This window comes from Panthera leo, chromosome D1 (assembly GCF_018350215.1).
Source record: "Panthera leo isolate Ple1 chromosome D1, P.leo_Ple1_pat1.1, whole genome shotgun sequence".
Classification (NCBI taxonomy): Eukaryota; Metazoa; Chordata; class Mammalia; order Carnivora; family Felidae; genus Panthera; species Panthera leo.
This window is the reverse complement of record NC_056688.1, coordinates 22,617,694-22,644,274: the sequence shown is the minus strand read 5'-3', so window position 1 is coordinate 22,644,274 and position 26,581 is coordinate 22,617,694. Positions and strand designations below refer to the sequence as shown.

The 26,581-nt window shown below is 46.6% G+C and overlaps 2 protein-coding genes across 2 annotated transcripts; one reads left to right on the top strand and one right to left on the bottom strand.

Moving 5' to 3' along the window:
- Positions 1–11,912: 11,912 nt before the first annotated feature.
- Positions 11,913–14,031, bottom strand: LOC122200862 (protein PIP-1-like). The gene is made up of 3 exons (XM_042906640.1): positions 13,952–14,031; positions 13,168–13,281; positions 11,913–12,586 (listed from the first exon to the last, which is right to left on the bottom strand). The coding sequence occupies exons 1-3, from the start codon at positions 14,004–14,006 to the stop codon at positions 12,462–12,464; spliced, it is 294 nt and encodes a 97-aa protein (XP_042762574.1). The 5' UTR covers positions 14,007–14,031; the 3' UTR covers positions 11,913–12,461.
- Positions 14,032–18,671: 4,640 nt separating this feature from the next.
- ACRV1 (acrosomal vesicle protein 1) lies at positions 18,672–25,668 on the top strand. The gene is made up of 4 exons (XM_042906639.1): positions 18,672–18,813; positions 21,565–22,155; positions 24,413–24,532; positions 25,285–25,668. The coding sequence occupies exons 1-4, from the start codon at positions 18,762–18,764 to the stop codon at positions 25,407–25,409; spliced, it is 888 nt and encodes a 295-aa protein (XP_042762573.1). The 5' UTR covers positions 18,672–18,761; the 3' UTR covers positions 25,410–25,668.
- Positions 25,669–26,581: the final 913 nt, after the last annotated feature.

Genomic DNA, 26,581 nt, shown 5'->3' with positions numbered 1-26,581 from the left:
GAAACTCAGAAAAGGGTCTACTTTCCTGGTGGGGGTGGGGAGGGCTCAGGCACGAGGGAAGCCGTGGGAGGTGAGGTGTTGTGAGGTCACGAGACCAGGGAAAGGCAGACCTTGGAACCCACAGTGACCACGAGAGACAGTCACGTGCATCTCCTCCCCACACGTGTGGACACAGAATTTCCACATGGCCTGGAGGCCTCCTGGTGAGGAGAGAGCAGGCCGGGGGCAGAGGTGCTCCGATGAGCCCCTGTTTCCCAATGGGCTCAAAGTGCAGAGACAGAATTCCATGGACACTGATCCCAGCCAGCAGCACCTGCTGGGGGACAGAGTCACTGAAACAGGGGTTTCCTTGCACCTACAGAGCCAGGGCCTGCAGAGGAAGGTTTTGAGTAGACCATACCTCTCTAGGGAGAGCTGGCAGGACTGGTGGGTGTCTGCGGGAGAGGGGGAAGGAGGCCCTGCAGGCGCCCTGGAAATCCACGTGAGTTGTGCCTTCGAGTCACAATGTGCACTCTGCACGCACAGGAAGGAGGAAAGTCTCTGAACCACGATGGGATCCGAGATGCTGCCCAAGGCCCACAGTGGCTGGACAAGGGCCAGGCTGAATGTGTGCCTGCACTTCTAGAGGCTGCCTGCAGGGGGCAGTCCTGCTCACTATGATCTGACTGCGGGTGGAGGTAAGACCCCTCCACCTGCCCCACCTGAATCCACAGGTCACTGAGGTCCATGTGTGAGGGCAGAGAGTGGCCAGGGAAGACGGTCACCTATGCCATCAGGATGCAGCACAGACACAATCATCTCAGCTCACACTGGAGGAGCCTGAGATGCTGACCCTCAAGGGACATGCAGGCACGGACACCTCCTGAGGGCTCCCTAAGTGAGGGCCCCGGACAGGCGTCCGGACGACAGGTGTGAGTCAGGCAGCCACAATCAGGAGAGTGGTGGCCCAACAGCCATCTTCTGTGTTGTCTCACCTCTCTCTGTTTTTGTTTCTGTTGTGTTTTGAAGAAGCAGAAATCATTTGAAAGATTTTTGTCTCATTGTACTTTACTTATTTACATATTTGCTTGTTTAGACTTGCTAAGCTCAAGAGTTGGCATCGGCATGGGGAGTGGTAAAACACTCCCCATGACATCACCACCTGGTGGCCCTGACTGGTGAGGAGCACCTCGGGTGGCAGCCACTGTTTCATATGAACTCCCTAAGGACGCACGGGGGTGGGGGTGGGGGGTTTCATGCCCGTGTTACCCTGGAGGCAGAGAGGTTGTGGAATTTGCCCAAGGTCACACAGCTAATGCATGGCAGCCCCGGGATTAGACCTGGGCACTTTCCCTCCAGAACCCTCCAGAACCCCAGCCCCTAATGGCACCCCCATCCTGCTTCCCTCATGCATCTTTCAGCAGGAGATTGAGAGCCAGGCCTGAGAAGGGGCCGGGAGCTCCACGTGCTTGCTGGGTAATAAGGTGAAGGGCAAGGAACTTACAATCCTTTGAGAGCCCCCGACGCAGTGAGAACTGGGCCCTCCCCGGGGAAAGGGAAAGCGGGGAGCAAGCCGCAGGTCCACCTGGTTCCCGGTGCCGAGCCAGCAGGGATCTTATTTTCACTGCACACTGGTCACATGATTGTTCATGGTCTGTTTAGTGCAGAAGTCTGGTTTCTGAATTTCTGCGAATGTTTCTGGAAGGGGAGGGAAGGGGCCAGCTGGCTCAGTCCTCTCTGTGACATCACCTTGGTAGGGCAGGTGCAGGTGTTTGCCAACCACCTGGAAGCAGGGCAGTGCTGGGGACCCCGTGTTGGCACCCTCCAGGAGTTAATGGAGGTGACAAGCGATGTCTCTGACAAGCAGTGTGACTCGGGACAGGGAGTTGGTGTTTTGAACGCACAAGTCTGCTGGCAAAGCAGACACACAACCCTCTCCTATGCCACGATCTGCTGGGAGGAGTCCTGCTGGGCGCGGACGTGCTGCACCTTGACCAGCACGCATCCCTCTTCCGACCTCGTGATGTCTTCTCCGTCTCTCCAGCAGGGAAGTGAACCATTAAGCTGCTCTCTGCCTTGTGACCCGTGCTCCTCAGTGTCAGTGACATCACTGTTCTCCGGGTGGAAGAGGGCTGGGGGCAGAGGCTCTGGTTTTGAAGACGGTCAGGAGCACAGACAGCGGGACCGCCTGGTTCGGACAGCACAGGGTCTCCCCTGACTCGCCGGGAAACAGGGCAACAGCCCCTCCTGAGCCCGTCCAGGTCCTGCATTCATGATGCCCTTTCTTTCCCTCAGCCTGGTCTCCTCCTCTCCTACCTCTGATGGGACTTAAACCCTGGGCTTCCTTTTCTCCCCCACTTCTCCCATCTTTCTCTGTCTTTATTTCCTCCTTTCCTTCTTTCCTTAGTTCCTTCTGCCCTCCCTTCCTTCCTTTTTCATTGGGATATTATTAATGCACCATATGGTTCACTCTTTCACTGTGTACAGATCCGTGGGTTCCTGTGTGCTCTCTCAGCCGGGCAACCACGGCCACTACCTAACCCAGGACATTTTCATCACCGCAGACATCCTGTGTCCATTAGCTGTCACTGCCCTTAACCACCTACACCCAGGCCTTGGCCGCCACTAATCCACTTTCCTTTTCTATGGATCTGCCTCCTCTGGACATTTCAGTAAATGACATCAGGCAATGTTGTCGCCTTGAATCTGGCTTCTTTCACTTAGCAAGCTCTTTCCAAGGTTCGTTCGTGTGGTCGCGTGTATCAGGACCTCTTTTCCCTGCACTGCCGATTAGTATCCACTGTAGGGATATGCACACTCTGCTTAGTCATGCCTCAGTTGACCCCCATCTTGTTTTTTCCTACTCTTTGGCTTTTATGCATTGTGCTGCCATCAACACCTGTGTGCGGGAGTTTGCACAGGCTTGTTTTCAGCTCTCTCAGGTATGTGCCTGGGACCCGAATTCGCGGTCACGTGGTACTTCATTGTTGAACTTGTGGCCGCACCATTTTATGTTCCCACCAACCATGAACGAGGGTTCCAATTTTTCTGTCTTCTCACCAACATGTTATTGCCCATCTGTTTATTTTAGTCCCTGTGGCACGTGTAAACTTGCTATCTCGTTGTGTTATTGACTCGAATCCCCGATGACTAACGTTGCTCAGCATCTTTTATTTGGACTTTTATGCATTTATGTGTCTTCTTTGGAGAAGCGCCCATTCAAAAGTGTTTTGCCTGATTTTGAAGTGGATTTTTTTTATTGTTCTGAAGTAAGTATTCTTTACGTGTTTATTATAGTAAGTAATGAAAATAGTTTATAGTATATATATATATGTATATGTATACACACTCTGGATGCTATGTTCTTCTCAGGTGTATAATTGGCAAACGTTTTCTCTCATCTTTGGCTTACACCTTCTTGAGAGTGTCCTTGAAAGCAAAAAGTCTTTAATTTTGACGAAGTCCCATTTACCTATTTTTTTCTTCATGCTGTTGCTGTCAAGCTCCTGGGTGGGGTTGTACAGGTGGGGAGGGGGCTCACCGGGAGCCCAGGGATGGTTCTTTCCGTTGCTACAACACCCCTAACCAAGTGCTATTGAGCCCTCAGCCTCTCAAGTCTGGGTAGATCTTTTGGCGGCAGATTCTTATCCTCGAGGGACATGCTAATCCATCTAGACACATAAAGAGAACAAAAGCTTTGGAGACCTGGACAGCACGCCATAGGTGCTGGTTGTGCTCATAGGCAGGATAGGGGTCTGGCAGGGCTGAAGGTGGTCAGGGAGCGTGTCTGCTGAGCCCTGAATTCTCAAAGCACAGGGTGAGTGAGGGTACTAATACTTATTACTAACTACTCACACACACCAACTGCTGGGCACTGTGACAGATTCTTTATACCCAATCCCCCCACCTCTGAGTCATGGAAGGAAGTGATGGCTGGAGAAGATTGAATATTCCTCTGTCAACCTGGGAGACCCCTTGAGAATTGTAAGGCTTTATTCCATTGTCTCCAGCATCCAGTGCTTCTACTAACAAGAAAAATGTCAGTTAAACTTTTTTGAAGTTGATCTGCTCTTCTCTCTAGTAAAGAGTAGTGTCTTTTCTGTATACTTGTTAAATTTCGAGGCACCTGGGTGGCTCAGTTGGTTAAGCTTCCGACTTCGGCAGGTCATGCTCTCATGGTTCGTGAGTTCGAACCTCTCACTGGGCTCTGTGCTGGCCACTCAGAGCCTGGAGTCTGCTTCAGCTTCTGTGTCTCTTCTCTCTCTCTCTGCCCCTCCCCCATTCACCCTCTGTCTCCCTCCTTCTCTCAAAACTAAATAAATATTAAAAAAATAAAATAAAATAAAATAAAATACGCTTGTTAAATTTCACAATGATGTGTCCAGTGGGGTTTTTCTCCCTTGACACTTGCTAGACACCTGCTATTGAAAGATTTATGTCTCATTTCAGATTATTTGGAAATTTTTTGTTATTTCATATTTCCTTATTAAATTCTTCCTATTCATCTTTTTTTTTTTTTCTGGAATGCTGTGGGTTGGTATGCACTCTAGTTTGACCTTCCACATCTCTAAGAATTCCTCATACATTTGTTGTCCTTGTCATTTTTCTCTGCTTTGGGAGATTGAAAGGCACAGATAGGTAGGAGAGGAGAGGGAAGGGTACAATACCCAGAAGGGGTTCTCAAGAAGGAGGGAACAGCCAGTCGCAAATGCTCCTGGGGACTTAGGGAGAGACGGGGGGACAACGTTGGCGCCCAGTGTCCTGAACGCCCTGCCCTCTGTGGCCACGTGAAGCTCAGGGCAGTGCAGCCTCTGTCTGGCCACAGTTTCAGATCCTATCAAAAATGCTCTTGTCCCGGGTGCGGCTCACTTGTCACATAAACATTGGAAGCGCCCCAAGTGGCGAATCCCTCAGACACACCTGGGGTTTGGCCTCCCCCACCCCCACCCCCCACATACACACACACCGCAGCCTGAGCCAACACCCCGATCATGGCTAGAGTGGAGACTTCCCCAGAAGTCTCCTCAGGTCCCCCCGACACAGCAGTGGCGGATTCAGCCAAGGGGAAATTCATGTCCCCTTCCTGCTCTTTGTCCCCTGGACTCTCCGCCCCTCTGGCCTCAGGAGGCCCTGTGAGGAGGAGCCTCCCAGAGCACATGAAGCCATTCTGTTACTTCTCTGTAGCATTGGTGGAATTTTCTCCTTTCCACTTTTTGCTGACTCCTGACCCCTTAAGGACAAGGGAAGGGTTGTCCCCTTCTTGGCTGTTCTACCAACTTCATCAGCAGGGCCCAACTCTTCTGTGATTTCTCTACAGCCTTAGACACCACTGGCCTCGTCTCTTTGTCAGTTTGGATCTCCCAACCTCTGCCACTGAAAACGTGGACCCTGCTCCCATTGCCCCAAGACCACCTACCCTTCACGGACAACTGCAGCCACGAGGCCTACATCTGGGTCCTCTGGTCGGCAAAGGTATCTTTGCCACGAGGTACAATACTCTCTGCCCTTCTCAGTCTTTGCTGTCTCCCTCAGGATCAGGAAAAGAACATTTATGTTCGGGCTTCTCCCAGATCAACATGAGTTCCAGGTAGCAGGACTAGGAACACAGAGACCAAGGCCACAAGGACCATCACCCTAACCCTTGCTTTCTAGCCTGTCCGCATCTGGGAGGAACAGGGAACATGAGGAGATAAACAGAGGCTGGGCATCCTGCTGCCTCTACAAGCAGGTGCACACTAGGACCAACATCACTGTCTACTTGGAACATTACTGTTCCTTCCTTAGGAAACACTCAGAGCCATAGGCACTTTCTTGTTGGCCCCTCCTTCTCTGGGCTCCAGTTGCCTCAACATCCCAGAGAGCAGTGGGGGCTTCTGGCAGCAGCGGGCTTGGATGGTATTTCCTTTGATAGACTGTGTGGGAAGAAGACCATCCCCCCAGTAGCCTGCACTACAAGTGAGTCCAGTCTTGGCACATCTCTGAGTGTAAGGGAGGCAGGACCAGCACACAGGCTGTGACCAGGAGACCTGTGCTACACCGGCTGCCCCTAGGATCTGAGGCATCGGAGTGATCACACCTCCTTAATTCCTTAGGCATAAAATCTGAGTTGTGCAGGAAGTTATGAGAAGTTTCCTACCCTGTCCCCATCCTTCCCACACACCAGTCACACAGCCTTGTTTACCAGAAAATATAGGACCAGGGATAGGATGGCACTGTGTGAGGGCCTTAGTTGTCCAACATTCAAGGGAGGTATGATAAGACCTAAGAAACTAGGAGGGGGCTGAGACTCACCTGAATTGAAAATAAATTTACTTACACGTGATTTTTGAGGACTCTCTGAAAGTCTACTAGGGCAAGAAGTATAGGCATAGTAAGTATGGATGTGTTGTTACTATAATCTCGTGTCCAAGAGAAACTTCATTTCTCATTCTCTTAAAGTCATCTCTAATCTGACACCCACCCAACTGCCGGGATGGTAAATAATTCCATCTCTGTTATTTTGGGGCTTCATCCCACCTCTCATTTCCTCCAGGAAGAATGTCTAAAGAGACACATAATTGGAAGTTCATGAATTTTTGCCAGAACTTACAGGGGAAATATTTGCCCATGCTGATGCTCCTGGTCCGTTTTGGTTTCAGGCTGGGGCCTCACTGGTTCCTGGCGAATCTGAAATCCATGGGGATGAGGAGCCACCTTCTGAGTTACCATCAGCCATACCCCTGTGAGGTCACCCGCTCCTGTAGGCGCTGCCAGAAACAAGGTGGGAGAAGTGACCCCATTCTCCTAAAGACCCCCAGGCATCCAACCTCTCCCCTCCATCTGGGCAATCCTGCCAAGGGCTTCAGGCTTCCAGAGAAACCAGCAGAGAAGTGTGTTCTCAAACTACTTCGGTTTGTGTTTCCCCAAAATCCTCCCTGAGGGCAGGCATAAAATGGACTGGAAACTTCTTAGAAGAAAGTGGAAGCTATGTGAGAAGGGGAGAGAGGAAAGACAAAAAGAGTTTCACAGGCCAGCTAAGTATCCTGCCACAAAATAGTTTTTGTCCTAGAGTTGAATGTTCTACAAAAGGAAAACAGGTTATAGATTCTGCTCGCTGGCAGAACCCCTGGCTTGTCTCTATGCTCCAGTGAGAGGAGAGGGGCCGGGCAGAGCCCCTGGGGGGGCAGAGACCCAGGCCTGGCAGGAGCTCACGGGAGCACTGCTAGCTGGTCTTCGGGAGATGCTGATGTGTGTGTGGGACCCGGATGAAAAGCCTGCTGTCTACCAGCTTCACTTGTAATCTCAGGTTATCCTGACCCTGTGAGCCTGGGGAGAGAACCTACCCTGTGCAGCTGTCCCCACGTCAGCCACCTGCACTTCCTGTCAGCGACATACGTAGGCCATGTAGCTAGCTGGTCTCCTCATTATTTCAGAACTTCTCACCCATTCTGCTAATCATAAATATTTCACATTGCAGAGCCTCTTCCCCCAAATGCACTGTTGGGGAGGAAAAATTTTCCTATGCCCTTCAAGATTCTTATAGGTGGTTTACAAATTAAGTTGACATGAGACAGATTAACAGAGGAAAAAAATCAAATTTACTCACGTACATATGGGGAGTTCACATAGACATGAGATTTCAAGGATAGTTAAGCACAATGACATATTTATGTTATCCTTAACTGAGGAGAAGGGAGTAGGGGTCTGGGACTTCAAAGGGAAAGAAAACAATTCACAGGAAGTTGAGAAAGAGCGAATGTTTTATTAGCAAATTTATTAGCAAATTTATCAGCAAATTTATTGCTGGGCCATACAGAAACAATGGGAGGTAGAGAGGAATTTTAGCAAACAGACTTTGCTAAATTCCTCCCTGTCTACTATTCCTAGTTCATATTATAATGTAGTTATCTATGGTGACAATTTTCTTCTTGGAACAAGTATTCTATCTAAATTCTTTTTAGGCATTTAGAAGGAAAATCAAAATTTCTTCCTGAGTATTTTGGGCCTTGATTGTTTCAGCTCAAAATAATCTGCATGCCGGAGTGGTACATCTTGGGGCAACTGGCTTTTGGCTTCCATACCATCAAGATAACAAGATGCTAGAGGAGTATGGTTTCCACCTTGTGTTTGCAGGCCTGACTCACCCAGCGGGAAGCTGTGGCAGTCTTTCCCTGTAGTCCCACAGTGAGATTTTTGTCATGGTTTAACTTTTGTAGTTTGTGTTATGACGGTAGTTAATGTTTATTTTCTTTCTCAAAAGAACCACTGCATAGGCAGTAGGCTCTGATGTCCAGAGGTTCAACTCTCAATCCCTCATAATCCAGGGAGGCAAACATTATGAACTGGGAGAGTCCTCTGGACTGGATCCTTTGTAGACAGAGTCAGGGTGAGACTTCAAAGAAATGAATCTCTCAGGACTGAGCTGACTTTGGCCTCAGAGCCCGAGTTCTCCAAAAATCATATAAGCAGTCTAGAAGAATGATTTGAGTAAAATAGTTCTTCTCTGTCAATTTGCTTATAGAGACAAGAAAGGACCCAGAATGGGGCCCCTAAAAAAGCCTCAAAAAAAACCCCACATTTTTTAAGGGCCAATTTTAAGAACAGACTGATTAAATGGGTAGTCGTGGTAGCTGTGAGTAGACACACAAACTGGCTTACCTGTGGCAGAGCACAGAGGAAAGAAGTAGCCTCCATAAAAGCTGAGTAAAACACAAAAGCAGGGCACCTGGATGGCTCAGTCAGTTGGGCATCCAACTCTATAGATTTCAGCTCAGGTCATGATCTCACAGTCAGAGATCGAGTTCTGCACTGGGCAGGGAGCCTGCTTAAGATTCTCTCTCCCTCTCCCTCTGCCCCTTCCCAGCCCATGATCTCACTCTCTCTCTCTCTCTAAGAAAGAAGGAAGGAAAGAAAGAAAGAAAGAAAGAAAAGAAAAGGCATAAGAACTGACTAGCTAAGCTTTTAACAAGCATTAAAAACCAAGTGAGGACTCAAGTGTCAGTAGGAAAGAAATGAGGGCCCCAGACCTAATAGTATTTTGTACTTGCTTACAACCTCTATTCCAGAGATCTCTACCCAGAGCTAATGAGAAAGATCAGAAGCAAGGCGGACCCACCCTCCACCCCAAGGCCTTGCAGACTCGCAAGACCTGATCGGCAGCTGCTAAAAAAAGACACACAGCCCCCCTTACTTTCTTTGACCTTTTTTCCTCTAAAGCAAATGCTTTACATTTCTGGGAGAAGGGCAGAAAATCCTGACCATAGGACACAAAGTCCTATTGTGGCTGGGATAAGGATAAGTAAAACAACAATTTTTTACAAATCTGTACTCTGAGGTGTCCGGGTGGCTCGGTCGGTGGAGCATCGGACTTCCGCTCAGGTCACGATCTCGAGTTTCAGGAGTTGGAGCCCCTCGTCGGGCTCTGTGCTTGGCAGCTCTGAGCCTGGAGCCTGTTTCAGCTTCTGTGTCTCCCTCGCTCTCTGCCCCTCCCCTACTCACACTCTGTCTCTCTCTCTTTCTCTCAAAAATAAACATTAAAATTTTTTTTTTCTTAAATCTTTGCTTCTTTGAGAAGGCCAAAAACTATCTCCTAAGACTAGCCCTAGAACAAGGCAGAAATCCACAGAAAGGAGGGGCAGGCATACTGAAAGTGGCCCAGGCATTCTGAGACAGGCTCAGATTGCAGTTGAACCAGGAAAACAGAGACTCACAACCACAAATTCAGCACCAAATGATAAGCAGCAGCATTATCATGCTGCGAGAGGAGTGAGGGGGAGCAGAATATGGCTCCCTAAAATAAGTGTCTTTGGAATAAGGGTTGTTTTAAGCTGGTTATTTTTAAGACACAGCAGACATAGGAAAAGCTCTGAAGATTGAGTACGTACATTCATAAGGGAAATTTCCATTTGTAAGGGGGTCTCCCTCTGTGTACCAGGAAGAAGATGACTAAAATATCTAGAAAGTCTTACAGTGGACAAGGCAACGACTTAAATCTGTACAACAACCTTACCCTTGTTGATTATGCTTTTCCTGGTAACTGCCGCCCTCTCCCTGCAATGTCTTCTTTTGTCTTTCGCTGGGGATGGTATTTAAGGTGGTGGCTTGAGCCTGTTTGGAGTAGAGTCACTCAGTTCGCCTGGGAATCTCCCATGTATACAAGAGGCAAGCATGCTATTAAATTCTGTTTTTCTTTAATCTTTTCTTACAGGGCAGTCTTAGCCAAGAATCCAGATAGGTAGAGGGAAAATTGGTTTTCCTCCGCCACCTGGTTGGTGCAGGAATACAGGGATGTCTAATAGCTGGGAAGAGGGCATGAACAGAAAGAGAAACCCTCCCTAACACAAGAAAACAACATTCCATCACTGGAGGAGTTTGAAGCCTGGGGCACATGGAAAGTAACAATAGCAACAATAAAATGTAACCTGTCACAATGTCCGAGAGATTGCCTCAGCCCCTCACAATGACAGTCTCACTCAAAAAGAAGCACCAGGGCGCCTGGGTGGCTCAGTGGGTTAAGCCTCTGACTTGATTTTGGCTCAGGTCATGATCTCATGATTTGTGAGACCGAGCCCCATGTTAGGCTCTGCACTGAGCCTACTTGGGATTGTCTCTCTCTCTCTCTCTGTCCCTCCCCCACTCATACTCTCTCTCTGTCTCTCTCTCTCAAAATAAATAAAGTTAAAAAAATTATAAAAATAAGCATGTCCATTTCTAGGTGTCAGTAATAGTTACCTCATGCTCTACGATTCTACCCCCAGTGCCAAACATTTGATTTAAAAATTACAAACACAGGGGTGCCTGGGTGGGTCAGTCAGTTTAGCGTCCGACTTCGGCTCAGGTCATGATCTTGCAGTTTATGGGTTCAAAACCAGCATCAGGCTCTGTGCTGACAGCTTAGAGCCTGGAGCCTGCTTTGGATTCTGTGTCTCCCTCTCTCTCTCTGCCCCTCCCCTGCTCACACTCTGTCTCTGTCTCTGTCTCTGTCTCTCTCAAAAATAAATAAACATTAAAAAAATAAATAAAAATTACAAACACAAAAAAGCAAAAAAAAAAAAAAAAAAAAACCCAACCCATTGTTAAGAGATAAAGTAACTATCATAACTGAACTGTGCAATGGCCTGTTGTTGGAACTGTTAATCAGGGACATTAACTATAATATGTTAAAAAGATTGAACAGAAAAGTTAGGATACATGAACAGATGAAGGATTTGAAAGAAGAAACAGAATCTCTAGGAAAGAGTCAAACGGAGATGCTAGAAATAAAATAACACAATATCAGAGGTAAAGAATTTCTGTCATGGGCTCATCGGTAGACTCAATACAGTGGAGGAAAAAAATCAGTGAACTTGAAGATTGGGCAATAGAAATTAGACTGAAACATGAGTAGATGTAATAAAGTAATAAATAATAACAATAATAAACCAGCACACAGCATCCAAGAGCTGCAGGATGATACCAAACATTCTAACATACTCAATTAGTTGCCCAGACAGAGAAGAAACAGAAAATGAGGTGGAATATATACTTAAAAACATAATAGGCACCATTTCCGAAAAATAATGAAAAGCAGCAAAACACAGACCCAAAGAAGCTGAAAGAATCTGTAACAGATGAACACTGAAAACAACATCACCACAAACATCAAACTGCTTACAACCAAAGATAGAGAGCAAATCTTGAAGACAGCAGGAAAAAAAGGCACTTTATTTTAAGCAAATGTGATAACTTAAGGAGGTATACCATAAGCCCTAAAACAAGGGATGTCTCTGCATGGTAGGGTGGGATTGTCTATTCTGGTCACTATTTTATATTTTTCCTAAATTGAATATTTACTCATATAATTTAAACATAAAAACAAAAATCTAAGCAACACCACGATGCAAGATTTATTCAGAAAAAGCTACACAGTGGAAAGGGGGGGAAGACTGAGGGAGACAGAGAAAAAGAGTGTGTGTGTGTGTGTGTGTGTGTGTGTGACAGACAGAGGGGCTGGTGAAGCAGTCCCTTCCAGCCTTACGTCCTGTGAGTAAGAACGAGGCAAGATACTGGAGCTATTGTGACCCTGGTCACCTGGCAGAAAAGGAGCCACTAAAATGAAGGCACATTGATTGAGGACAGAGATCAGGTCTGTTTTATTCACTGTTCTCTAATCAGCATCGAACTCCCGGGCTTAGCCGTCAGAAAATGTTTGTCAGAGGAAGGAAAAGGGGGAGGAGGGAGAGCTTGTTATATGCCAGCCAACGACAGGGGAAGCGAGGAGGGATGTGGGTACAGAGAGAGAAAGGGGAGGGGGAGACAGGAATCTGAGAAAAAGAGCAGCAGGGGCGATGGGAAACAGGAAGCATCGGTCTGGTGGGTGAAGCTGTGGAAATGTCACCACCCGTAGCTTAGTAGGAGCAGGCTTCGGGGCTTGAACAGTGCTGGGGAAGGATGGCCCCGTCCTTTGAGGCTCCAGGAGTACAGAAAAGGGCTAAATGGGAGAAAAGGGCTAAAGGGCCAAGTCTCTAAAATCTGTTACAGAAAGGGGTGTCATTACAGCATACAAAATCCACTTGAACACTTTGTCTGAAGAAAGACATGGAGAGGCACAGGTCCCCACAGCCCTGGTATCCATACAGGAGCCTGTCATCTGGAGAGGAAGACAAGAGAAGAGGACCTCGGATTTGTGACTTCCAAGTTCAAAAGTGTTTGCCACTTAAGAGGTAAAGCAATAAACATTTGTTGAAAGAATGGGGGATTCAGAGAATAAGGAGAAACAGCACAGAGTCCTAAGGAGTCGGGCTGCCAGGTAATAAGGGACATTGGCCACCCTGCAAAGACAGAGGTGAGCCCCTCGTGGGCCATCTTCCTCCAACCCCTTACCTTGCCTGAACTAAGGCCACCAGTTCCCAAAAGCACTACCACACACAAGCTCCCCTGGAATTTTCTTAGCCAGTCCCTCCCACCCCTGAGCAGCATGGGGACGGCCCAAGGACCCAGGGACCCCTCAACAAGCACTTTTTCTCCTAACAGGTCTGCTGGTCCAGTCAAGGGCTAGTGGCAGTCCAGCACCAGGTCCAGGAAATCCCCTTCCAACTTTTTAAGAAAAACTTCCTTCCCAAACTCTCTGCTTTTGCCCTCAGGGCTCCTGAGAGCCACCTCCCAGGGATCCTGAGATCCCTCCCAGGATCAGGCAAGGGTCACCCAGGTGACTTCTCAGGACCCACCTACCTTCGTAGACCTTCCTCAGGAAGCACCGCTGGCTGCCCTGAGTCTCGCAGACACTTTCCCCAGTCTCGCAAACCCCGCTGGCGTTGACTCGTGGACACTGGAAACACGGTAGAGCTGGAAAGTCAAAACCCGCATGATGAGCCTCGGCCACCACTGCCTCCTGGCAGATCAGCAGGGAGCACACCTTCTGGGCCACACGCAGCCTGGAGGGGGCTGGTTCCCGGGGCCTGAAGAGGGGGCTGAGAGCAGGGGATTTCTGGGTGCTTGGCACACCCCTGGGAGGAGGCAAGCGGGCCAGTACGACAGGATGCCCCTCTACTCCCAGGGATGGACTGTGCTGAAGGTCAAGTCCTACACCGCAGCTCCGCCAACCCCCTCACATGGCCCGTCACCGATCTTCCCAATCCTTCTGGACGGCCCCCACTGCCTTCGCCACCCACAAAGAACCTTCTTTGCTCCCTTTTACGCAAATGTAGGGCTCTCGGCAAGAAAGCTTGAGGAACTGGGGAGTATCGGATGAGAACTGAGGTGGGAAGGAGGTGAAGTAAAAGTGGGAAGAGGGGAGAAAGGAGAAAGGAAAAAGCAGTGACAGAAGTGGAGGAAACATCGGAGAGGGGAGGCAGAGACGGAGGAAAAACAGTGGGGCGAGGAGGTGAAGACGGCGATCGCCTGAGGTTAAGGTTAGGCCCTGGTGCCTTGCTCCTCACCTCCCCCTGACCCACCAACGCACAGAGCACCCAGCCCCAGTGCCCAAGGTCCTTCCAGAGGCCCTGCACTGGCTCACCTTGCAGGAAGCCCAGCAACAAGGAGAGGCCCAGCAGCAGGAGGCTCACACCCATCTCGGACCAGGCCACAGAGGGAGGGACAGGGCCACTGGCGTCAGCCCCTTAGTATCTGGCTTTATCCCCCTCCCCCCCGGCAGGGAGCGGCCACCAATGGGAGCTGAGGGCTGGGCTTCCACAGACCCTGGAGTGAACAGAGCGCCTGGTGGGAGCCCCAGCCTCCCCGCCTGCCTCCGGGTCTCCGCTCACCTCGACTGGCCCCGCTGGGGGAGCCACGTCCTTTCCCGGCTTCTTTTGGTCACATGCCCCCCTAGCTTTTAATGGGAGAATCGTGTCCGCCTTGCTCAGCCCAAGAATTCTTGAGATTCAGGTGAGCTGAGGAACCTGGAGGGGTGGGGCACGTGATGCCAGGATTTTCCCGACTTGAGACCACTTCCCTGAATGCGGTGTGAGCGCAGACTCGGGAATCTCCTGATTTCACGGAGATGGATACGTGCCTGCACTGGTGCTAAATAAATCACTAAACCTGAAAAAGCAGATTTGGGGTAATCTTTCAGGCAGGCTGCATGCCAGACTAGGGATTTTTGTTCATTTATACACTGCTGAATGTAATTGTAATGTTTTTTATTTTTATTTATTTTATTTTTTTTTAACATTTATTTATTTTTGAGACAGAGAGAGAGAGAGAGCATGAACAGGGGAGGGGCAAAGAAAGAGGGAGACACAGAATCTGAAACATGCTCCGGGCTCTGAGCTGTGAGCACAGAGCCCCACGCGGGGCTCAAACCCGTGGACTGTGAGATCATGACCTGAGCCGAAGTCAGACGCTTAACCGACTGAGCCACCCAGGCGCCCCTAATGTTTTTTATTTATTTATTTTTGAGACAGTGAGAGACAGAGCGTGAGCAAGGGAGGGGCAGAGAGAGAGGGAGACACAGAAGCTGTCAGCACAGAGTCGAAGGGCTCGAACTCATAAACCGCGAGATCAGGACCTCATGACCTGAGCCGAAGTCAGACGCTTAACTGACTGATCCACCCAGGTGCCCGGCTGAGTGTAATTTTAAAACACTGATGCGGAGGGGCGCCTGGGTTACTCGAGTGGATCAAGCTTCCAAGCTTTCGTGGACTTGGTTGTGATCTCCCAATTTGGGAGTTCAAGCCCCGGCGGGGGCTGAGAGCGAGGTGCCTGCTTGGGATTCTCTCTGCCACTCCCCTGCTCATGCTTTCTCTCTCTCAAAATAAACAAACTTAAAAAATAAGAAGAAGAACACTGATCTGGAAAAAAAAAAAAAGTTTTGCTTTCTTAATACAAACTACATAAAGCTTGACAAAGTCATCACAGCTCATGGTGGTATCAGAAAGCAGTCTACCCCCTTCTGAACACTGTCAAGGAATGTCCCTCCTGGCTTGTACTCCCTCTATCACAAAAGTAAATAAACATTTAAAAAGAAGGTGGCCACAGGGTGCCTGGGTGGCTCAGTTGGTTAACAGTTAATGGTCCAACTTCGGTTCAGCTCATGATCTCACCACGGCTCATGGGTTCGAGCCTAGTGTCGGGTTCTGTGCTGACAGCCCAGAGCCTAGAGCCTGCTTCGGATTCTGTGTCTCCCTCTCTCTGCCCCTCACCTTCTCTCTCTCTCAAAAATAAACATTAAAAAAATTTTTAAAAAAATAAAAAATTAGGTGGCCTGGTTCCCAAGGAATCAGAAGAATAGCTGTGGTTGCATACAGTGAAGGCAAAGTCCTGGGCATCAGGGTCCTAGCCTCAGGAAACATTCCAGGGCAAGACCTAAGTTTGTCACATAGGTGGCAGAATTCCCAGGTTGGATAGAGCAGGCCCTTGTATAATGGCTACTAATAACCTTTATCAATAACCAGTGGGGACAAAAGACTGCATCCATTGGATGCAACCATTAGCGCAAACTATCATTCCTTATCTGGCTTCAACCACAGAATTCCTGGCTTTTAGTTTTAAAAAATATTTATCAGTTGTCCTGTTAGATATGAGTTCCTATGCTGAAGGAATTTGCAAGGTTTCAATGTCTTGAAAAGTTCTGAAAAGTGTCAATGTCCTGAAAAGTTGGCCACCTTTCCCAGGTTACGGTACATGGATCCAGCCTCCTGGTGTGCGGGGATGCTCGTGGGGTGAGGCTAGTGGGAAAGGTCCCGATTTGTAGCATTTATAGATTTCCACGGTGCAAATGGCAATGACCAGCTACCATCCTGACATCGCTGAATCGGAAGTTGAGAAGACACGTGCCCACCATTATATAGTATTTCCAGCAAACAAGGGTACTAAATAACATTATGAGCACAGATAATAGCAAAATGTAAAATAATAAAGAATTGATGAGGTTTTCAGTATTTTTTACCTCTGTTTCTAATATGATTTCTCAGTTTATATGTTAACTTTAATAATATCTGTGTTTAGGGTGCTTGGGTGGGTCAGTCAGTTGAGCGTCTGACTCCCGATTTCAGTTCAGGTCATGATCTCATGGATTATGAGAGCGAGCCCTGCATCAGGCTCTACACTGACAGTGCGGAGCCTGCTTGGGATTCTCCCTCTCTCCCTCCCTTACTGCCCCTACCCTGCTTGTGCTCACTCGTGTGTGCTCTTCCCTCTAAATAAGTAAATAAACATTGAAAAAAATAATAATAGCTGTGTTCGACAAGTAGCTTATAAAATTCCTGAACTTTCACCATCAGCTCTCATCCGCCAGTTCAAGCCAGCTCCCAGCACACCACGGGTTAAGTCACCATCATGCAAAGAAGCTGGTAAAGTGAAAGGTAGAAATTGCTGTATCCCTTTACTCACACAATTCCCAGTGATAATATCACACAGCCCATCCCCGACTTGAGTTGTTATATCACAGAAGGAACAAATCTATACAGACAGCCAAACAGAGGATGTCCCCACCTTTGAACAGGCCTCTCCTTCTCAGGTTCGTGCCGTATTCAAGAATGCGTGGTCTCGAAAGGACTGAGTCTAACCATCTGTTTGTGTGCTGTGCGACTGGCAGGGCTGTAAGGCTGTGGAAACCGAAGCTGGAGAAGCCTGATCTTGGACATTTTTGTTTGGAGTTTCTGCAGCAGGTTAGGAAGAACTTCATTGCTCGGGATTTTAGTTTTAGAAGTCAGTTATGGCGACAGAACAAAGGAAAATTCTGATGAGGACAACAGACCGAGAAGAAGCTGTTTCAGTGGTGCAGGGGAGGGATGAGCCTGAACTTGGGTTGTGTCAGTGGGAGTAGAGAAGGGCTGATAAACTGAAGAAGTAGTTAGAGGTAAAATTGATGTATTGTGTGAGGAGTGGGAGAAGGAGGAGCCCGTTACTGAACCAAAGGTCCCAGGAACGGAATTGGGGTACAAATGATGAATTCAGTATTACGAATGTTGAGTTTGAGATGTTGTGGGAATACTTGGATAGAAACGTCCAGCTGGTAGTTGGAAATCTGGATCTGAACTAAGGAGAGAAGGCTCTGTGGGCCAGCTTGCAGATATGAGGAGCCCTCAATTTGTACGTGGTGGTGGACATGATAAGGCTTCTTAGGGAGTGTGTAAAGAGTAAGAATTCTCATCAGGAAGACGGGATGGAGAAGTACAATTTCAGGAAAAGTGGAGAGGAGCACTAGGAAAAGGCAGAGAGCATTGCATATTCAGGGAAGAGCTAGAAGTTGGCTATGGGTGGGGCTTGGGATGGATGTAGGATGAAGAGGAAGAGCTTGTCTAGAAAGACAATTCATCCATTCCTTCATTCAGGAAGCATTTATTAAGTATGTATTCTGTGGCAAACTGCTGCTAGGTAGTGGGGATACTACAGTGATCAAGACAGACAAGGACCCTGCTTTCAAGGAGTTTAGAGTCAAATGGAGGAGACATATATTAAACACATAATTATGAGTGACAAATACATCTATTCTGGGTCCAGCATCCAGTAGTACATGTAACAAAGTGCTACAAGGGAAGAAGGTAGGGAAGAAGTAGGAGGTGAGGGCCAGGGGATCTCTGCCACCCAATCCCCAATATACCGGGTGGAGGCCTCATTGCATCCATCTTCTACCCCCTTGACAGAAATTACAGCTCAAGGCACAGCTCTCAATGTTCCCTTGTCAATCTCTATTTGTGCCCATATCATGTATTTGCCAAAACCAACATGTTACCACTGCCTGGTGAACCCCAGGAGCTGTAGAAGCTTTGCCATGTCAAGATCGAACCAGTGTCAAAACTGTGGCAGGAAAAGAAGAAATATTTCAATTTCAATCTGTGTGTGTGTGTGTGTGTGTGTGTGTGTATTTCCCCCTCCAATCTTCCAAAGGCTAAATCTAGTCTGCAGCCAAACCCAGCTAGCATTCAGGTGATCAAATCAATAGAGGTCAGCCTACAGGGCCAAAAAAGGCGGATTTAAAGAGCCAAATAGATAATAATCAGCCAATCACAATTCATTGTCAAGAACACTTTTGAAAGAGAGTAAATAACTTCTAAATTTTATTTCAAAGAGAGTATGTTATTTTGGTAATAAGATGTTTTTTAAAAAAAAGATAGTGCAGAGAGATTGAGCCCCAAGACACCACCTGACACATGGCAAATTAGTCTTCATTGGCACAATTTGCCGTGGGTTGTTAGAGGGCCTTCCTGCCTGAGCAGCCTACAGGAGAACCTCAAAGCTCAAACCCATTGTGAGGCAACACGGGTGGTCTCTGAGATTCTAGAATTCCCAGAAGCTGTAACCTAGTATTGGGAGCTTCTGCTCACAGGTTTACTTCACAGGTCTTGGGTGTCCCACGCCAGGGTCCCCTCTTCCCCAAAATCCAGATGAAGAAGTTTCTCTTACTAATGAGTCTTTATCTGGTTGGATCTGCCAGAGGTGAGTCCCTTATATTGGCTCTAGGAGGCCTCTTTAAGGTCTTTTAGCCCTTGAAGAAGAAAGTTACCCAAACCAATCTGACTCAGAATCAGGAAGAGCTAAACGAGTTCAACTCTGAGAGCTCCTGAGTCCGTTGATTCCTCCTAGTTATGGCTTTACCACCAGAGAAGCCCACTGGCTTGGCACAGTCTCATTCCTACTTCTTTCAACCACTCACCATTTGAACCTGTTGCTCTGTGAGATGAGAAGATAAGTCTAGGGGTTCTGTGGAAGTCCGTTGAAGGTTTGTCCCAATTAACTGAGTGCAAGGGATCCTTATGTAGTTGATGTAGCAAGGAAAGATACAAGGAGACGGGAATGTGATGTACCTAGAAATCCATCTCAGAGCATAGCTATGGGCCAGAGACCTCACGAGCCTCTCCTTCATGGCCATGTTCTATCTATCCAATTGTCTGTATTTCCTCTTTCAGGATCCTCATTCATGAAGGGCTGTGCTCCCTCATTCCTCCTAGAGGAGAAGAGAGAGGCCGTGAGCTCTGAGGTGTCAATTAAATGACAAATGTAATGTTGGTTCTCAAAGAATTTTGGTTTTTACTTTCTTAGACTTTCAAAAATTGACTCAGAAATGTCAGCCACGTGGTGAAACAGTTAAGTCATCAACTATAAGAATGACTAAGAAATTAGTGTGCTTTTTCAACCTTTCTGTATCAGAAATCTCTGTACTAAAACTTCTGTTAACTATTGAAGAATAAGGGGTGCCTGCATGGCTAAATCGGTTGAGTGCCTGACTCTTGATTTCAGCTCAGGTCAGGATCCCAGGGTTATGGGATTGAGTCCTGCATGTCGGGCTCCGTGCTGAGCATGCAGATAGCTTAATATTCTCTCTCTCCCTCTGCTCCTCTCCCCCGACTTGTGCTCTGCCTCTCTAAAAAATATTAAAAAAAAATTTTTTTAAATATTGAAGAATCAGCAAAGCAGATATTTCAGTAACAACTTTTAAAAATAAAAGCCTCCCAAGGGGCACCTGGGTGGCTCAGTTGGTTAAGTGTGACTTTGACTCAGGTCATGACCTCGCGGTTTGTGGGTTGAAGCCCCACGTCAGGCTCTGGGCTGACAGTGTGGAGCCTAGAGCCTGCTTTGGATTCTGTGTCTCCCTCTCTCTCTGCCCCTCCCCTGCTTGCTCTCTGTCTCTCTCTCAAAAATAAACATTAAAAAAAATTAAAAAATAAAAATAAAAACCTCCCAAAAGCCTTAACAAATCATTGCTTTATCAATGTATTCTAATCCTAGTCTTTCAGAAAGTCATTGATTATAAGGACTGCAAATCACCCAGAATATATATACATATATATATATATATATATATATATATATATATATATATATATATCATTGCAGAACTCTTGCAGAGATAAGGGTATTTTAGAGACTTAGGCTACCTTAGCCTCAAAAGATCTTGTAATTCCTCTCAGCTTTTGGCTGGGATTAATAACTCAGTAGCCTACCCACTCTCCTCTGGGTTACTCAGTCTAGTCAAAGAGTAATAATCAAATTGTTTGGTGCTACATTCCAACAAAATGAAAATCATACTTAAAGAATGTTTGTCTGATAGTCATTGGTGAAATGGATTAAAGATAGAAGAAATTGGCCAGAAGAGAATGACCAGTTAAGAGTTTTGTTAAGTCCCAGTGTAAAGTGGGAAGGAGAGAAAAATAAGTTGAGCACCTAAGGAATAAACTAGGAACTTCACAATTTATCTTATTGAAGACTCGTGGCAACTACATGAAGTGAAGTGGATATAAATGGTATATGTCACAAGGAGTATCAATTCAGAAATAAATAAGCAAAGAATGTTTTTATCTTAATAATTTTTTAATGTTTATTTTTCAAGGAGAGAGAGAGAGACACAGAGCATGAGCGGGGGAGGGCAGAGAAAAAGGGAGACAGAATGTGAAGCAGATTCCAGGCTCTGAGCTGTTAGCACAGAGCCCAACACAGGGCTCAAACTCACAGAGTGTGAGATCATGACCCGAGCTGAAGTCGGATGCCCAACCAACTGAGCCCCCCAGGTGTCCCTTACCTCAATAATTGATGGCAACTTTGAGTCTCCAACCCACATGGATTGGTGACTGAGTGTGAGCAAGAACCTGAATTTGCCAAATAAAAGTGTCTTAAATCCTGTCTCATAATTTTTGTGGGTTCCTTAGATATTTGTCATCTCTAATTTAAAATTTATCCTGTCTAAAGGTTAAAACCTTCCACGTTAAATTCCAGCCAGAACTACTTAGCTTCTCTTTCCCTTTCATATCTTCATCCTTCTTGCCTTTCACCCACAAAGACACTGGAGGGAGGGCTGGGGGTGGACTTCTGGTTATGTGAGTGATGATGGTACTTTGATTTCCAAATGCTGGCTTTGTCAGGGGGAGCACGTTATTTTCCCTTTAGGTGCTTTTGGTACATGGGCAAGTGGGCCCCCCTGTGCATTTCTTAACAACGCAGATCTTAAAATTCTTCCTTTAAATGCCAGGGTTGGTCTCTGTGTGTTTCATTACTAACGCCTCTGACCTTCATGGTCTCTTGGGTAATTCACTGAGTTCCCCCAACATCTGTAATATCTTCAGGTGCCTGATCTGGCCCACAGGAAACCCAGGAATCCCACAACATTAGCCTTACTGCATACGAAAAGCAGTCTTTATCCCAGACATTCTTTCTCTCACCTTCACTCTCTCTTCTGTTCCTTCTCCACCCCAGGAGCATCAGGTCAGCCTGATGAACCTCCTGGTTCTATGGATCATCAAGCTTCCGTTCAGCAATTTTCAGGTGGGTACTTTTCACTTGGAAACCCTTCAGATGGTGAGGCTTTGTATGAGACTTCTTCAGACGAGAGCAGTTTAAGTGAGCACACCTCAGGTGGGCACGCTTCAGTTGAACACGCTTCAGGTGAGCACGCTTCAGGTGAGCACACTTCAGGTGAGCATGCTGCGGGTGAACACATGTCAGGTGAACACACCACAGGGGAGCACACTTCTGGTGAACAACCTTCAGGTGAACAGACTTCTGGTGAAAAGCCTTCAGGTGAACAGACTTCTGGTGAACAGACTTCTGGCGAACAGTCTTCCAGTGAAAAGCCTTCAGGTGAACAAGTTTTGGCTGAAAAGCCTTCAGGTGAACAGGTTTCAGCTGAAAAGCCTTCAGGTGAACAAGTTTTGAGTGAGAAGCCTTCAGGTGAACAGGCTTCCGGTGAACAAGCTTCAGGTGAACAAGCTTCAGGTGAACAAGCTTCAGGTGAAAAGCCACCGGGTGAGCAGCCTTCAGGCATTCCACCTTCAAGCACACTTTCAGGTGAGGCCCCTTTTCAGGTGAGGCACATCTGGATGGGTACTAGTCCTTGACTTCAGGTGTGACCTAGGCAGAACATCAAGAAAGCCAACTTTAAGGAGAGGGTATGGAAGAGAGACTAATTCACAAACACTTCACGAAGAGCTCTCTCAAAGATGCTCTTTACGTCTCTTGATAATAATACCAGGAGGCAGGATACAGGTTTTGTGGGGCCCTGAGAGCTAAGCAGTTTTGAGGGCCCTCTTTAAAACACACACACACACACACACACACACACACACACACACACACAAATACAAAATGCCAGCAGTCCCTCCATCTTTATTCTACATAAGAAACTATGAATACACTCCCTTGGAAGGGGCTCGTGGAAGACTAGGCTCCATGAGCTTCATGCTAAATCTGCCCCAACAAACTATGTTAGAATGCTTTGCAAACTCTGTAAGTGGATATCTAGCCCTGGCTAGGTGGCTCTGTTTTGTTTGAACATGGACAATAAAGCATGAGCACACTTTTGTCTATTAGATCCACAAATAAGTTCCCAGTAAAACTGCAATGTTTTAGCTCTTACTAAAAAGGGTTGTCCAAGGAAGGAAAACAAGACCCAGAGTTTGATGTCTCAAGATATTACCAAATATAAGTACTTCATATTTCCTCCCATTGCATAAGTAGTAGTATTCCAAATCTTCTAAGAAGTAAGGCTAACATCACATCGCTAGAGAGGAGCAATCCTTGGATTCAAACTTGGGTCAGCCTGACTCTTTAGCCCACATCCTTCCGATTTCTTTGTGCTTCCTCAACTAGGGAATTGGGAATGGAGATAGCAAAAGAGGCAAAACGGAAGCATTTCAAAAAGAATGCCCTTTGTGACAAATTGACATTGTTGAAGATCAGTTTGAAATTGGAGACTGATCACCCTTTACCGAGTTTGCAACATTAGAGTATTCTAACATAGCTTATTAATCAGTTTTTACTCCATTTGTCCCGGATGGGTAAGAGCATGACAGGGGAGTACAAAGGGGAGCCAGTCAAGTGACAAAAGTTCTACTTTGCTCCTATGGAGTCAGATGTGGCAGAAGGGCATTTAAATATCCAGGAAGCCAGTGGGGGTATGGAGCAAACATCAGTAATATAGGGAGCAGTCTGGGATTCTTCAGCAATGAAAATCATAGATGAAGCAGTAAGAATGAAGGCATTTCCTCAGGTACAGAACAGAGACTATGCTCTATCAGACGCAGGGCCCTCAGATGCTCAGTGAGAGCCAAGCAATGAAATGTGTGGTATCCAGGCTCCTTGCTACCCATCATCCCACCCCTTGTGACTCATAGCTATACACCTGGACCATCAGGGAATTTCTTTTTTTTTTTAATTTTTTATTTATTTTTTTAAATATATGAAATTTATTGTCAAATTGGTTTCCATACAACACCCAGTGCTCATCCCAAAAGGTGCCCTCCTCAATACCCATCACCCACCCTCCCCTCCCCTCCCTCCCACCCCCCATCAACCCTCAGTTTGTTCTCAGTTTTTGTTTTTTTTTTTAAATTTTTTTTTTCAACATTTTTTATTTTATTTTATTTTTGGGACAGAGAGAGACAGAGCATGAACGGGGGAGGGGCAGAGAGAGAGGGAGACACAGAATCGGAAACAGGCTCCAGGCTCCGAGCCATCAGCCCAGAGCCTGACGCGGGGCTCGAACTCACGGACCGCGAGATCGTGACCTGGCTGAAGTCGGACGCTTAACCGACTGCGCCACCCAGGCGCCCCTGTTCTCAGTTTTTAAGAGTCTCTTATGCTTTGGCTCTCTCCCACTCTAACCTCTTTTTTTTTTTTTTTTCCTTCCCCTCCCCCATGGGTTTCTGTTACGTTTCTCAGGATCCACATAAGAGTGAAACCATATGGTATCTGTCTTTCTCTGTATGGCTTATTTCACTTAGCATCACACTCTCCAGTTCCATCCACGTTGCTACAAAAGGCCATATTTCATTCTTTCTCATTGCCACGTAGTATTCCATTGTGTATATAAACCACAATTTCTTTATCCATTCATCAGTCGATGGACATTTAGGCTCTTTCCATAATTTGGGTATTGTTGAGAGTGCTGCTATAAACATTGGGGTACAAGTGCCCCTATGCATCAGTACTCCTGTATCCCTTGGATAAATTCCTAGCAGTGCTATTGCTGGGTCATAGGGTAGGTCTATTTTTAATTTTCTGAGGAACCTCAGGGAATTTCATTAGGCTTATCTTAAATTGGCAGGCCCGATATTAAATTGCCACACATGCTCATATATGAATGATCAAGGAAAATGTCTTCGTGGAGAGGGAGTCTGCTCCACTCAGAATTCCCAGCAGTGCATGTTAAAGAAGATCTTTGAAGGTATGTGGGGACTTCATGATACAATCTTTGCCAGGGAAACACATCCACTAACTTGAGTACTCTTGGGAGTAGTTGCAGTGGTGGGAGTCTGAGGAGGGGTCAAGCTGTGATTCCCCAGAAACTTGGAGATTCAGAAGAACCTTATCCTTTCAAGAATTAAGAGCAGCATTCCAGCTACTGATGGAGAGGTAGAGGCCCTCCATAGAGCAAGCCTATGATGTCTTAAAAGGAGACAGGGAGACTGTCTATCTCTTTGTATTAAAGAAATGTGTGAGTTGCACTTTGAGATGTTGACACATTGACCATAAGCTCAGGACTATGTCTGTCTTGTTCATGGCTATATATTCCTAGCACTTAGCACAACGTTTAGTTCATGGAAGGCATTTAGTGAATATTGAATAAATGAATAAAGAATTGTCTATCAGTCAGTGTTCATAGGTTGCCAGAACTATCTTAGTATATTCTCATACCTCTCTACTCTTATACTCACTCCTCATCACCAAAACTGCCTGATTTCCCGTGAACCACACTGCCTGATTTCCCTTGTGGTTTGTCTAGTCCCTCAATAGAGGCAGTGGGCAACAGATATGGGGAAGGCCCCAGAAAAGGCGGATGGAAAGAGAAGGGGTGGAAGAATATACAAGCTGGAGACCTTGGTCGTGCCTGTATGGGGACACTGGGGACCATGGATGAAGGCTAAGGTGGGAGAAGGAAGCCTTCTGCTCACTATAGTCTATCTCTACTTCTTTCAGGTGGGAAACTCCAATTCATGGTTCAGGGTTGTGAGAATATGTGCCCATCAATGAACCTCTTCTCCCATGGAACCAGGATGCAAATTATATGCTGTCGGAATCAATCTTTCTGCAACAAGATCTAGAAGCCTGTGCCCTTGCTTCCCGCTCTGACTCAGGCAGCGAAAATTCTCCATTACCCTACTGGGCTCAAGTTATATTGTTTCTCCCCCAGTCTATAACTAACCACATCTGTCTCCGCCTGAGTGTCAGACAGGATGTTCAAATCCCTCACCTTTCCTCTCCTATCCATGCCCTGTAAGCCATTCTTCTCTGTCATCTGCCTTCTCTTACCCCATCTCTCAACATTCTTTTCTTTCTCAATAAATTCCGTATGGTAAAGAATATAGGCTGGCGACAGACTTCTTTTCCCATTAGCCAGTTGCAGGGTCAGCCGGAGCTTAAAGTGGATGCATTTTAAATCACTCCACCTTCCTCAAAGTGAAGGGGTCCCCCAGGGCAGAGACCACAAAGAGAAATGCAAAGTAGCTTAAACAACACTGTGGAACCTTCTCTGAACCCCTACCTTTCCATCTCAATAGGAACCCCACCCCTGTCTACTTGTCAGGATGTCTAAAACTCACCTTCTTTGGCTCTGGAGAATTTTCAGTATTCAAGAGTCTACTCTTGATTTTAACAATAAAATGACTCTTTTTAAAAATGTGCTATATAAATATGTAGTAGGTCATAGTGCTTAAATATTTTTCTCACACAATGTTACGGGATCATATCAGCATAGAGGGGCGAGTGGAAATAACTATTAATAGTCCCTCACCTACCTCTATCAGTGTTATATTCTTCAGTGTGTTTTCACATACATGGTTTCATGTGATCCTCAGAAAAGAGCCCAGAAAGGTAGACAAAAAAGATAGCATCATCCTTAGTGTACAAACACACAGAATTTATTCAGATTTCATGTTGTTCCAAACTTGCCATGGTTACAGAGCTACAGTGAGCCAGGGCCAGATTTCAAAACCAAATCTGCATGATGTCAATTTGAGTTGTTTCCACTACACTATAAATATTAGCCAGAATGGTTCTTTCAAGACCAAAATCAATCCTCTTTTCCTACACAAGCCCATCTCCTTTCAGCCACGGCTCCCCCAAACCTCTGTTTAAAACTCCTGAGATCAGCTGAGTGGTCTTTTTTTTTTTTTTTAATTTTACATCCAAGTTTGTTAGCATATAGTTCAATAATGATTTCAGGAGTAGATTCCCGTGATTCATCCCCTATATATAACACCCAGTGCTCATCCTA